This window comes from Alexandromys fortis, unplaced genomic scaffold (genome assembly GCF_014885135.2).
Source record: "Alexandromys fortis isolate MF-2015 unplaced genomic scaffold, M_Fortis_MF-2015_v1.1 scaffold_198, whole genome shotgun sequence".
In the NCBI taxonomy this organism is placed as follows: domain Eukaryota; kingdom Metazoa; phylum Chordata; class Mammalia; order Rodentia; family Cricetidae; genus Alexandromys; species Alexandromys fortis.
Genome location: NW_026068111.1, coordinates 2556602 through 2569462, shown reverse-complemented (window position 1 = coordinate 2569462; position 12861 = coordinate 2556602). Strand labels below are relative to the sequence as shown.

At 45.0% G+C, this 12861-nt stretch overlaps 1 protein-coding gene across 1 annotated transcript in view; it reads left to right on the top strand.

Annotated features, from left to right (window-relative positions):
• Positions 1-7605: 7605 nt before the first annotated feature.
• The window catches only part of Uri1 (URI1 prefoldin like chaperone), a 56920-nt gene continuing 51664 nt past the window's right edge, over positions 7606-12861 (top strand). The window contains exon 1 of the mRNA XM_050124507.1: positions 7606-8018. Coding sequence (XP_049980464.1) covers positions 7908-8018 — 111 coding nt within the window. The 5' untranslated portion in view covers positions 7606-7907. The remainder of the gene's footprint in view (positions 8019-12861) is intronic.

Here is a 12861-nt window from a genome sequence, read left to right as displayed (position 1 = left end):
AAAAAAAGGAAAAGGAATAAATGATAAGGCAATAATAAAGAAAAGTAAACTAAAAAAGTAAGCAAAAAAAAAAAAAACCCAACCAACCAACCAAACAAACAAAAAACCAAAATAGAACCAAACACTGAAACAAATGGAAAAGACTCAATTGGATGATGAATTTAAAGCTGATCACTGAATATTTATACTAAGTGTGTTATGATTAGGATATGAACAGGCTCATGCTTGGCCCTTGCATGGTGGTTCTATTTTGGGAGGTTCTGAAAACTTGGGTGGTGGGACCCAGCCAGAGGAAGTGGGTCACTGGAGATGGCGTGAGTTGTTGGCTGGCAGTACACCATCCCTGTCCCCTCCTGTCTTGTCCTCTGCTTCCTGATGATCACTGCGAAGTGAACAGCTCCCTCTGCCACATACTACTGTCTCCGTAGTGTTCCCCCCAAGTGCGTGATACCAAGTGACAGACCCAAAATCAACCCAACCTCCCTTATGTTGCTTCTATCGGGTATCTTGGTCACAGCTCCAAGTTGATGTAAGGTATAAAGGATCTAAGCACACTCATCGAAAGCCAGAGATTGGCATATTGGGTATCTTAATTACGTTTTTCTATTGCCACAAAGAGACACCATGACCAAGGCAATTTAAAGAAGAAAACATTTAACTGGGGGCTTGCTTACAGTTTCAGAGGGCGAGTCCATGTCTGCCATTCAGGGTGGGGAGCAGGACAGGCAGGGCAGCAGGACACTGGATCAGCCACTGAGAGCTTGCACCTGATCCGCAAGTTGGAGAAAGGGAAAGAGGAAGGGAGAGAAGGAGAGCGAGAGAGGGAGGGAGGGAGCGACAGACAGAGAGACAGAGACTGGGGGCTTGCTTGGTGTGAACTTTTAAAACACCAGAGCCCACCCCCAGGGGCACACTTTCAACAAGACCCCACTTTCTAATCCTTCCCCAAACGGTCTCTTCATCTAGGGCCCTAGCATTCAAACATGAGCGTAGGGCGGCCATCCTCATCCAAACCACCACACTGAGTAAAAAAAGATCAATAGTTGAAGCCCACTCTGCAGCGCAAGGTGGGTAGATGAAGCTGAATTAGGGTGCGAAGGTCCGTATAGTCTCAGATTCTACACCCTTAAGAAATGGTTCTTGAGCCGGGCGGTGGTGGCGCACGCCTTTAATGCCAGCACTGGGAGGCAGAGGCAGGCGGATCTCTGTGAGTTCGAGACCAGCCTAGTCTACAAGAGCTAGTTCCAGGACAGGCTCCAAAAACCACATAGAAACCCTGTCTCGAAAAACCAAAAAGAAAAAAGAAAAAAAAAAGAAATGGTTCTTTTAAGAAAGGATTATTTATTGAGCTTTGGTACAGGATCAGGGACTGTGCCTACATGAAAGCATTCTAGAAATACCGCTTCCCAGATAAATACCTAATATCTATGTGAGTCTAGATCTTGCTCATTCTCTTCCTTATAAATGACTTCTGAGAAGAGAATGAGGGACCTGGTCCATCCAAGAATCTGCCGTTTAGAAGGAGGCCCTGAGCCGACTGTGGGAGGTTGTGGTAGTTTGAATGAGAATGTCCGCCATTGGCTCAGATGTCTGAACAGTTGGTAGCACTGTTTTGGGAGAGGTTTAGGAGGTGTGGTCATGCGGAAGGAAGTATGTCACTGGTGTTGGGCTTTTGAGAGTAAAAATGCTTTGCTTACTTCCAATTTTCCCTCTTTGCTTCATGCTTGTGTTTTAACATGTGAGTTCTCACCTCCTAGCTAACGACCTTCAGTACCAATCACACTTCCGCACCCCCTTCCCTGTGTACAGAATCATGGATGTCAGTCTTTTTAAATCGACACCAGACATAGGGGATGGTTTTACTTGACTGTGATCTCTATATACACGGCTTTGTACTGCAAACATACTACTCCAGTTTGCTTTCTTTCTTCGACAATAGGAATGTTTTTGGTTTTTTTTTTTTTTAAATCATAAATGTTGTGCTCATTTTACTGTGGCATTAGAGAAAAAAAACATAACACCCAAGACCATGGGTTCATGAATATTATCGCTAAGATTACATGAACTGATTGAAACAAAAATATTAAGGAAATATTAATGCAGATGGCAAGAGGATACAGCTCCCTCCCTCTGAAATTTCCTAGTGAAGTTGTAATATGAATGGTTGAAATTCAAGATATACTATTTTAAAAACAGCTATGCCTAAAATTGTGCTGGGTTTGGAACAGATCCGTACCAGTCCCTGAGCTCTCTGTCATAGCTCTCTTGGCACAAGGAGAAGGGGCTGGAACCCTGCTCTCTGCTAGCTTGCTCCAGGCCACTTCCAGTCAGCCAATTTGGTGGCTTCTTGCCTCCCTGGCCTCTGCTTCCTGTTGAGCCTGCTTTCCTAGGTCTGGCTCCTCTCCCAAAATTCCCACGCAGCCTGGATTTGTCCTAGCAACTTGGATAAATCTGTCCAGTAGTCCTTGCTCTTACCTCTGCTTATCCTTGGGAAGTAGACTGCATTCCTGGCACATTTGTTCTGATTCTTTGTTATCAATGCTGTTTGAGGCACACCTCTCACTCTGATGCTGGTTCTAGGGAGGGGATGAGACTTGTAGAGCTGCCCCAGATAGTCTCCATCAGGACTTCAGTATACTTCTAAAATCACAAAGAATAATGCGTTATTGTTCTTTTATATCATTGAGCTTTGGATGTTTTGTTACACAGCAACAGCTGATTGATGCAGGAACACAAAGCAGCACCCAGATCCCACCCTATATCTTACCTAGACCTAGAATGGAATTATTACACAAATGGAATCAATTATGTCTGAATTTTCATAAGCATGAGCATTATTAGGTCAATAATATTACCCTGCTTAGCACTGGGGAGAAAGGGTGGGGCAAATGGATTTGAGGCAGCAATCTACAGCTCTTATCCACAAACTACACACAATCTCTCTCCTACTTCACAGAGCTGGGGGGTGAAGGAGACAGGATGAGATTTGGAGATGTCTCCTACCCTAGGGACAGTGGGCAATGCCAGGTCACACATGCCCACTAATGCCAAAGTGTTGGAATTTTCATATTTCTGGAACTCTAGGGTCCTCTTGTATGTCACAGATGGCAGAGCTTTTCACATTCTTTTCCTCTGCCCTGACTGCCAGCTCCTCAGAACTCTTCTTTCCAGCTCACATAACTTTCTTTCAGGAAGTCATGGTCTGGAGACCAGCTTGTGCCTTGGTGAGCGGACACTCAACCCTGCTAGTACTGTATGAGCTGTGAGGGTTTTAACTTTAGCCATTGTATAAGATTCTCCAGGAAGAAAATGGGACCAATGGGTCTTATATAGTCACATGGAAATGGATCCAGAACCAGGATATACAATGGGAATTGACTCAGGCAGGTAAGGTCATGGTTTGTATTAGAAATGTCTTCCACAGGCTCATGGTTCCATAGCATGGTCCCTAGTTGGGAGTTGTATTTCGAAGGCCCTGGAGTTTTTAGGAGGTGGATCCTAGCTGTTAGAAGCATATGATACCCACTCCCAGCCCTGGCCGCAGCTTCAGGTTCCTTCTCTAGCAGGATGGAGTAGCCACTTGCTTCTACCACTGTGGATTGTTTCTGTGTAGGTGTAGCTCTCATAATGACGGACTGAGAGACCCTGGAAACCAGGAGGCCAAATCAGCCCTTTCTTCCTAAGGCTGCAAAGTAACTTATAAAATTATGAATGGAGGCAGAACAGTGTCCAAATGGGCCACTTCAGACCTGAGAACCAGGAAGGCAATTTAGCGTGAGTCAGGATCTCCGCTGTCCAAGGGGCAAGAGAAGGCACTCACTGCCTGTTAGACTAGAGAGTAAAGTGATCCTTCTTTTTTTTAAAAAATATTTATTTATTTATTATATATACAATATTCTGTCTGTGTGTATGCCTGCAGGCCAGAAGAGGGCACCAGAACTCATTACAGATGGTTGTGAGCCACCATGTGGTTGCTGGGAATTGAACTCAGGACCTTTGGAAGAGCAGGCAATGCTCTTAATCGCTGAGCCATCTCTCCAGCCCCTAAAGTGATCCTTCTTCTACCTGGGAGTGAGGATCAAAGATGCGCTGTGTCAACTAGACTACCTTTCGGATCCTCTTATTTTTTAAAAAAAATATTTTTTTTTTGGGTGCTAGGAACTGAATTTGGGTCCTCTGGAAAAGTATTATGTAGCACAAATCATAGCAACCCAGAGGCAGATATTGGAGTTCAACCTGAAAGCCAGAAAAGCAATGCGGCCAAGCTACTAGAGAAATCTTACCTCTACCAAGACTGGGTGACCGCAGACTAAGCAGACGAAGTCACTCTCTCCTCCCATTTTATAATCATTCCTTCTAGTGCTGTGATTAAAGGTGTGTGTCACCATTGCCTGACTTGTAGTGGCTTTAGCTTTGCCTTCGGTCTTCAGGCAAGATTTATGTATCAAAATACAAATAATAAACCACTTCAGTACTACTCACTCTTAGCCACTGAGCCTTCTCTTCTGCCCTGCTTTAGTTTTTATTATGTGTGCGTGTATGATGTGTCTGTGTTCTGTGTGTGTGTGTGTGTGGGGGGGGGTTACGTGCATGTGAGTGCAGGCACCCATGGAGGCCCTTTGGGTTCTTGACCCATAGAGCTGGAGGATCTGAAGCTGAAATCCAGTCCCCTGAAAGGGCAGCAAGTGCTCTGAACCTCGGAGACATCTCTCTAGCCTCCAGGGATCCCCGTTTCCAAGCGAAGGTTTCAGGAAGTTTCCAGAGAGGTTTAATGTGAGATCTGTGCTAAGTGTGGTTGGCACCATCTTGTGGATTGGGCTTCTAGACTGAATGAAAAGGAGAAAATGCGAAGCCAGTCGAGAGGCAGAATTCCTTTTGTCTGTCTCCTGGCCTGTGGAGATGGGATGTCCCCGACCCGAGCTCCTGACACTATGAACTCTGTCACGCCTTCCCCACCAAGAAGAGCTGCCTAAAACACACATGGCTATGCTTCTGGGCCAATGGTTGGATTCCTCAGGGAAGTGTCGTGAGGATGAGGGGGGAACTTGCTTAGAAGCCTCCAGAAAGAAAACTGTATTTGTGTAGGGTGACTTCCTGTTTAGAGCCAACCACTTTGAATTCCGATGACTGAAGCTAGGGCTGGGTCAGCCTGCTGTGGGACAATCTCTGTGTGATTTGGGAATGACCCCATCCAAGAGCGGTGGAGGGTGGACAGTCACCCATGGCCATTTCAGGGCAGTTAGGGACCAGGGATACCCGATCTAGTTCTTACTTTTGGGTTGCTTTGACTGATGCGATAAGAACAAGCTAAGGGGGCTGGAGAGATGGCTCAGTGGCTAAGAGCATTGCCTGCTCTTCCAAAGGTCCTGAGTTCAATTCCCAGCAACCACTTTGTGTCTCACAGCCATCTATAATAAGGTCTGGTGCCCTCTTCTGGCCTTCAGGCATACAAGCAGACAGAATATTGTATATATAATAAATAAATAAATATTTAAAAAAAAAGAACAAGCTAAGGGAGGGAACATTTGTTTTGGCCCACCATATAAGTGGTATTGGTAAGCCACCGTGAGCCGTTTGTACTCGTTGAGAGATGACTTTGAGAGCAAGACAGATCCCACTTCTCTCAGATTCAACTAGGTTTATCTCACTTGTCTTAGAAGACACTTTCCTGGGGCAGCTGGCCTCATGCTTCTGGGACAGGGAGGAAGGAGACCACACAGCTAAACTGCATCCAGGAGATAACAGATCGAGGGTGATCCATTTCTAACTGTTATTACTGTCATTTCTCCTGTGATCTAAAATGTCTGTGGGAGCATTGGGGGGGGTGAGAAGTGGGGAGCTCCTCAGTGGCGAGAACCCTCTGCTCTAACTGCACATATCCCAGCTGAACTCCAGTCTGACTAGTCTGACTGCTCAGTCTGACAGACTCAGCCGGGCTTCCCCAGCCTTTCTGGGAGATATTATGTATCTGCTGTTTGCTACTTCTTTTATTTTTGCTTGCTTTCCCCGTCTGGTTCCTCTAATTAGTTCTGCTGGGTGTTTTAAGGGCCTGATTTGGTATTTTGTAATCTATCTGCCTCTTGCTATTTGTTCTTGTGCTTTTGCTTGATACATGCTTAATAAACTCACTCAAAAAACTAAAGCTATCACCGATCATTTTCTGTATGGAATGCTGTTTCAGAGGGTTCAGTCGGTTATGGTAGAGAGGCATGGTCTGTCTGTTTCTGTTTACTCCGCAGCTAAACAAGAAACAGAGAGTGAGAGAAGTGACCAGAGATGGGATACCCACAAAGACTCACCCCCCATGGATCCACTTCCTCCACTTAGGTTCTACATCCTAAACTTTCAACAGTCTTGCAGTTGGGGATCAAGTACTGAAACATATACGTGGGGTCCGTTCATATTCAGAGTAGAGCACCAGAGCAGCCGCTCCTGAGATCGCTGAGGCTGAGGGGTGCTGCTGATGGCAGGAGGACAAGAAGAGTGTTTGGATCCTGACTGTTTCAGAAGTGGCTGCGTCTGCAGGGAGGGAGGAATTCCAGTTTGCCACCTTGCCCAAGTGGTCCCTGCCTTTCTTTCTTTGCTGCAAATGAAAAAAAGGTGGATGTGGACTTGGGAGCTGGGACAGAAATGGGGGGTAGGGCAAATGGACCCATAGAGAGCCTGAATTCTACAGCTGCCTACCGGTCTGTCTATTTTTATACAACAACACTAAAAGAACAGTAGTGGGCCTATAGCCAGGACTTGGGGTAAACTTTGGCTGGTTCTACTTAGTGAGGTCGAATGGAGGACTACCACCAACAGAGGCAACACTGGAGGACAAAGAGGATCTAAGAGACTTACTTATTTTTCAGACGAGGTTCCACTGTATAGCTCTGGCTGGCCTGGAACTTGTTATGTGGCAGACTGGCTTCAAATATACAGATATCCACCTGCCTCTGCCTTCTGAGTGCTGGGGATTAAAGGCGTGCACCATCACCCCCAGTCCACTAGTTTTAAAATAGTAAGTGGAACAGGGAAGGGTATTTAGCTCAGTTGGTAGAGTGCTTGTCTAGCAAGCCCCAAGTCTTGGGTTTGGTCCACACAGCTAACCAAAACAAAACCAGAACCGTAAAATACGTGGGACAGAACAGCAGCTACCTTTGAAAAATGTTTTAAATGGTGCATACGTAGTAACATAGCAATATTAATATAGCAGCTTAATATATATATAAGGAAACATTGTAATGTGTACGGTAATTAATACATACGCAAAATACAGTTGCATATTATGCATTTTAGCTCATTAAAACACATTAGCTCATTAAAAAGGCATGGAAAAGAGTTGAATTCGATAAAATTAAATGAGTTTATGAAACAGCCTCAGTGCACGAATTAAGTTCCTACCACCACAGGCTGCACTGAGTGAGCAGGGACTGGCAATCCAGCCGCCCTGCTCCTCAAAGCCGAGCGCGCTTCCAGAGCCGCTCAGCCTCCGCCCCGCCCCTCGGCCCGCCCCACCATAGCCCCGCCCATCAGGGGCGGGGCCTGAGGGATTCCCGGCGTGCTGCGCGGGCGGGGCGAGGGGCGGAGCGTGCGCGGAGGCGCGGAGGAGGCGCGGCTGCTGCGGGACGCTTGGCCGGGCCCCGACTGCGGGAGAAGAGCGTGGCGCTCTTGGTGTAGGGCCTGCTGCTCCGAGGCGGCGGCGGCGGCAGCAGCGGCGGCATGCGCGTGTGAGATGAGGCCTCGGGTAGCCCGGACGCGAGCAGCGGCCCCCGGGGCAGCGGCGAAAGCCAGCGCGGCCTCTTCAGAGCGCGGCGCACGGTGCATGAGGGCGAGCGCGCGGGCGCTGGGCAGCCGCCGGCCACGCCGCCTCTATAAACACTTGTTTAGGACTTGTTCGCCTCGTTGAGGCCGCGGCGCCGGGCATGGAACCCCCGCCCGAGCCGGAGCCAGAGCCCCAGTCCCTTTCCGAGGCCTCGGCCGCCGCGCCGCTGCGCGCCCCAGAGGTGGCGCGGCTCCGCGAGGAGCAGGAAAAGGTAACAGGCCGCGCTAGGTTTCCGTCCTGGCCGGCTTCCGCCTACGGCCGCGACGGAGGCAGCCTCTAAGGCGGCCACGCGGGAGCCGTGCAGCCTCGGGCCTGCGGGGAGCCAGGGGGAGAAACTTTTGTCACGTGCATTTGTTGTCTTTTGTCTGGAATCCTTTGACCTTTACCAGGAGGGGTGCGTGGGGATTACCGAGGATGCAGGGGGATAAGGTAGTCTGATGACCCTGAACTGAGAGCAAGTGTTGAAGCTAAATGCTGCTCGAGATCCTGGGAACTTCCATATTTTAGTGGGGGGATTGCACTGTAAACAGAAGTGGTCACTCCTTTTACCTCTTAGCTCTATGGCTTGAATGTTGCTAAAACACACACATACAAACGCGTGCGCGCACGCACGGACACACGATTCTCATTTGAACGTCCAAGTTTGACTACGTTGGTGATGATGCACTTCCTGTGCATTTCCAGCTTTGGGGTTTAGTAGTCGAAAAGAGAGAGGCCTTTCTGTTAAATTTTAACTTCAAGCATATAATAACGAGGCTGCCCAGAGGAGAGGAACATGCTTTCCACCTCCGATGGGATTCTTGTGTAAGGAAGTGGGCTCGAGTTAAGAACTACGACTTAATTGGTCAGTATGAAAATGTCCTGTGGGCCTGGCGGTGGTGGCGCACACCTTTAATCCCAGCACTTGGGAGGCAGAGGCAGGCGGATCTCTGAGTTTGAGGTCAGCCTGGTCTACAAGAGTCAGCACGCCTTTAATCCCAGCACTCGGGAGGCAGAGGCAGGTGGATCTCTGTGAGTTCGAGACCAGCCTGGTCTACAAGAGCTAGTCCCAGGACAGGCTCCAAAGCCACAGAGAAACCCTGTCTCGAAAAAAAACCAAAAACCAAAACCAAAACAAAAAAGTTCTTTGGGTACAGTAGTTTTTCAAATTGATTCCCTCTCTTGAAGATCCTTGAAGTTCTTTGAAAAGCGACATTTAATTTGCTTAAAACGTCCCATGTTATATTAAGAGGTATCAAGTATTATTAAGGTTTAGGAAGTTGCATCAGAACCATCAAAATTTGAGAAGCTCCATTTTTTTATATTTAAATATTTTTATTTTAAACTTTATTCATGTTACTTATTTGTAATTTATTCCTTGAGAATTTCGTACATGTATATACAAATCAATTTCCTGCCTCCAGCTTACATTCCCTGCAACACACCCCCCTTCCAGAACTCATGCCTTTTTGTTGTTGTTTTTAATTTTTTTAAATAACGCAGTCCAGCTAGTGCTTCTCATATGTGCATGGGTAGGACCAGCCACTGGAGCATGGGCAACACACTAGCTGCGGTCCGTCAGTAGCTCTTCAGTTAGGGGTGGGGCCTAGTGAGCTCCCCCATCTAAGCTTGAAGTTTTCCTGTGAAGCCCAAACTTTTCTTAATGAATAGACCTATGTAAATGTCTATAAAACGTGATTACGGTTTACTGAGGTTAACTACACGAAGGATTTCATATATCTCAAGAAATCCCTCTTGGCTTGGAAACCACCTGTTAAATTGTAGGAGTTTTTCCTACTTTGTTGACTTCCTTTTTTTTTTGTTTTTTTGTTTTGCATTAGACTTCCCATTTTTTCCCAAATATATAATGCAGCTGTTAGGTTTTAAACTTGTTCTTCAAGGTGGGAGTTTAAAAGTTAATCTGGTTTAATGCAATTTAAGTTACAAGACAGACAAACATTTACTTGCTTATTTATTTATGGTTCTAGGTGAGGTAGGTTCCCCCCTTTTTTTTGTTCCTGTTTGTGTTTTGTTTTTCAAGACAGGGTTTCTCTTTAGTTTTGGAACCTGTTCTGGAGCTCAGTCTGTAGACCAGGCTGGCCTCGAACTCACAGAGATCCACCTGTCTCTGCTTCCCGACCACTGCCTGGCTCAGCCCACTTTTTAATTTTTGAAACAAGGGCTCTTTAAGTTGCCCAGGCTTGCACTCCCCCTGTAGCCCAGTCTGGACTTAAAGTCTCCCAAGTAGGTGGAGTTATATACTGTGACATCAGATCCCACTCCATCTTAATTTTTTAAAAAGAAAATTCAAAAAAAAATAAAAAGAAACATTTAAAAAAGGAAAAAATAGATGGAAAGAAGAAAGGAAGAAAAAAAAGTCCTAAATAAAGTCTTGTTATTTTGACGAAACAATATACCTTTCTTGTGAAAATGTGAAATGGACCAGGGTAGATGGTGTTAGCACTGCCTTTAGTCCATAAGGAACACCCTTCTGCCCTCATAGTGTAAAGTGTGAGTAATGCTGACCAATATGTTTCCTCTTGTGTGTCATTTTTAAAAAGTAGATTCTGCTTTTTATTCTGATGATAGTGTGAAGTGAAATACAAAGGGTACTTTTGGGCTGCTCTGAACAGCTTGCTCTTGTGGTTAGTATCATATTGAGAGTACCTGTGGCTATAAAATCCAGTGAGAGACTGGATATTTTCAGTGGACATGGACCCCAGTACCATTGTCATTCCTGTCTTGTGTTAATATTAATTTAACATATGAAATAAATGTGCATATCTGTTTTGGTTATGTGAAATGCTTCCTAGTGCATAATAAAGCCCTTCAGTATTTACTTAGCAACTGTTAGCTTATTAGAAAAATCTGCATGGGTGGACAAGAGATTCCCAAGGCCTTAACAAAATATACTGGTTAGATAGCTGTGGTTTTTTTTTTTTTTTTTTTTTTAGATTTACTTATTATGTATACAACATTCTGCCTCGATGTATGCCTGCACGCCAGGGGAGGGCACCAGATCTCAGTACAGATGGTTGTGAGCCACCATGTGGTTGCTGGGAATTGAACTCAGGACCTCTGGAAGAGCAGACAGTGCTCCTAACCTCTGAGTCATCTCTCCAGCCCTAGATAGCTGTGTTTTAATTGGAGTTTAGCACAGCTAGATTTTGCTTTGCTTTGTAAATTGTGAATTATTAGTTTTGTGAGGGACTTTGTTTAGGTTTTAAAGCCAATTCAGTTTTAACAGTTCTGCTGTTTCAGGTGAAAGTAGAAACATGTGCCATTCTGAATGTAAAGGGAAAAATGTCATAGCTCCATGATCTCCTTCCTGATCCTGCTGCCCCAGCCTCCCCAAGTAGGTGTCACTGGGGCTTTTATTCCTTCTGTCTCAGCCTCTAGGGACTGGGACTAAGGGTATATGCAACCAGTAGTCTTTATTTTTTAGGTTGGCATTCGAAGTCATGATGGGTTTTATTATTGCCTCTTTATCTTTCATTCTCCTCCATCCTTTATTGAGCTGGCAAAAAGGCATTTAAGAAGAGTTTCTCTGCTTTTGTTTAGAATGGAAGAAACCTGGACGTTGTATGTTGGAGGGGTGGTTAAATAATCATGCATATGTTGAACAGGCATGCAAACTGCAGAACAGTGTATATGATGTGGGTCCTGTTTTAAATTGCCACAAAGGATAATGGTAGCATTTTCCCACAAGGGTTTGTAAAGTTAGAAGATTTCAGTTTTTTAATAAAGGTATGGAAATTTAATTTTTGTGCATACATGTTTATTATAATAGCCTTAATTACTAACCAGTATCTAAGATTTAAAAATAAGTATTGGTTGGGTTTTGAATACTAGTTACATAGGTTTATTTCCTAGTATTCATTTAATGTTTTGAAAACATTTCCCAATCACTCGGTTTTTATTTTTCTTTTCTCCTTGAAGATACTGTTTGACATTTCTGACAAAAGATAAAAGAAGAGAGAAGCTCAGATTATCTTTTGTTTTGTTGTATTTTATTTTGTTTTTTTGTTTATGTAACCCGGATCAGCTTTGAACTTGTTGCATTACTCTTTCCTCAGCCTCCCCAGTGCATTGTGTAGATCAGTCTTGTGAGCCACGTGTATAAAGATTTGATAGAAAGGTGTCTGCTACACAGAGCTTATGCAGACTGGATTCCCCTCCTTTGCAGTGTGGTGAAGTATTTCTGGCTCTTATGCCCTCCCGCCTTCCCTAACATCAGTGGCAGTGATGAGGTATTGCACGCTACTCTGCACAGGTTTCTTGAATGAAAGTCTTGCCAAATCTGCTTCTTTGGAATTAGCATTATGTTGAAATTTTGGTTTCTTGGTGAAGGCCTATTTCTGGGATAGCTGTTTCATATTTCTAGATAACATGTTTTACTAGTAAAGATACTGAGATTTTATTATCTAAAAGAACTGGGGTGCAATGTGTTTCCATAGGCTCATTTTCAGGACAGCAGTAAGTAAGGCTGGGAAGATCAGTAGGGTAAATTCTTTACCACTGAGGACATGAGGTAATTATCGCTTGGAGTTTTGAACTGGCGAATACTCTCCTTATACTAGAATCTTGGAGAATTAAAAGCAGTGGAAGTGAATTTTTAATCTTTTCTTAAAGCAGAACATGTACTTAGCTTAATGGAAGACTTTCATTTTTGTGTTAGTTTCCTGTTGGTTTAAGGAACTCTGTCAACTGGGTGGACACCAGTAATTGGAATCTAAGTCACAGGATTCAGTCACCTCACACTGCCAACGAGGTGTGCTGAGTTCACAGTTTCAAATGAAGATGTCACTCTAGGGAAGACATGCGTAGAAGGCACGTTTACTTGTCTGATGGTAGTGATTGATGAGGATAAGCAGAAAAGTTCAGGGAGGCAAGGACTGGTGGGGAATGCCCCTTATATAAGTAACGTGTCAGGGTCTAGTGCAGTTTCATAGGTGAGAAGCCCCAGTATGTGGGCGTGAGTCTGTGTGGAAGACATTTTGGAAACAGTTTTATGTAGATGGTAGTGAGTCAGGCTGAGAGCACTGTCAGGCCTCTTTTTTTTTTTTTTTTTTTAA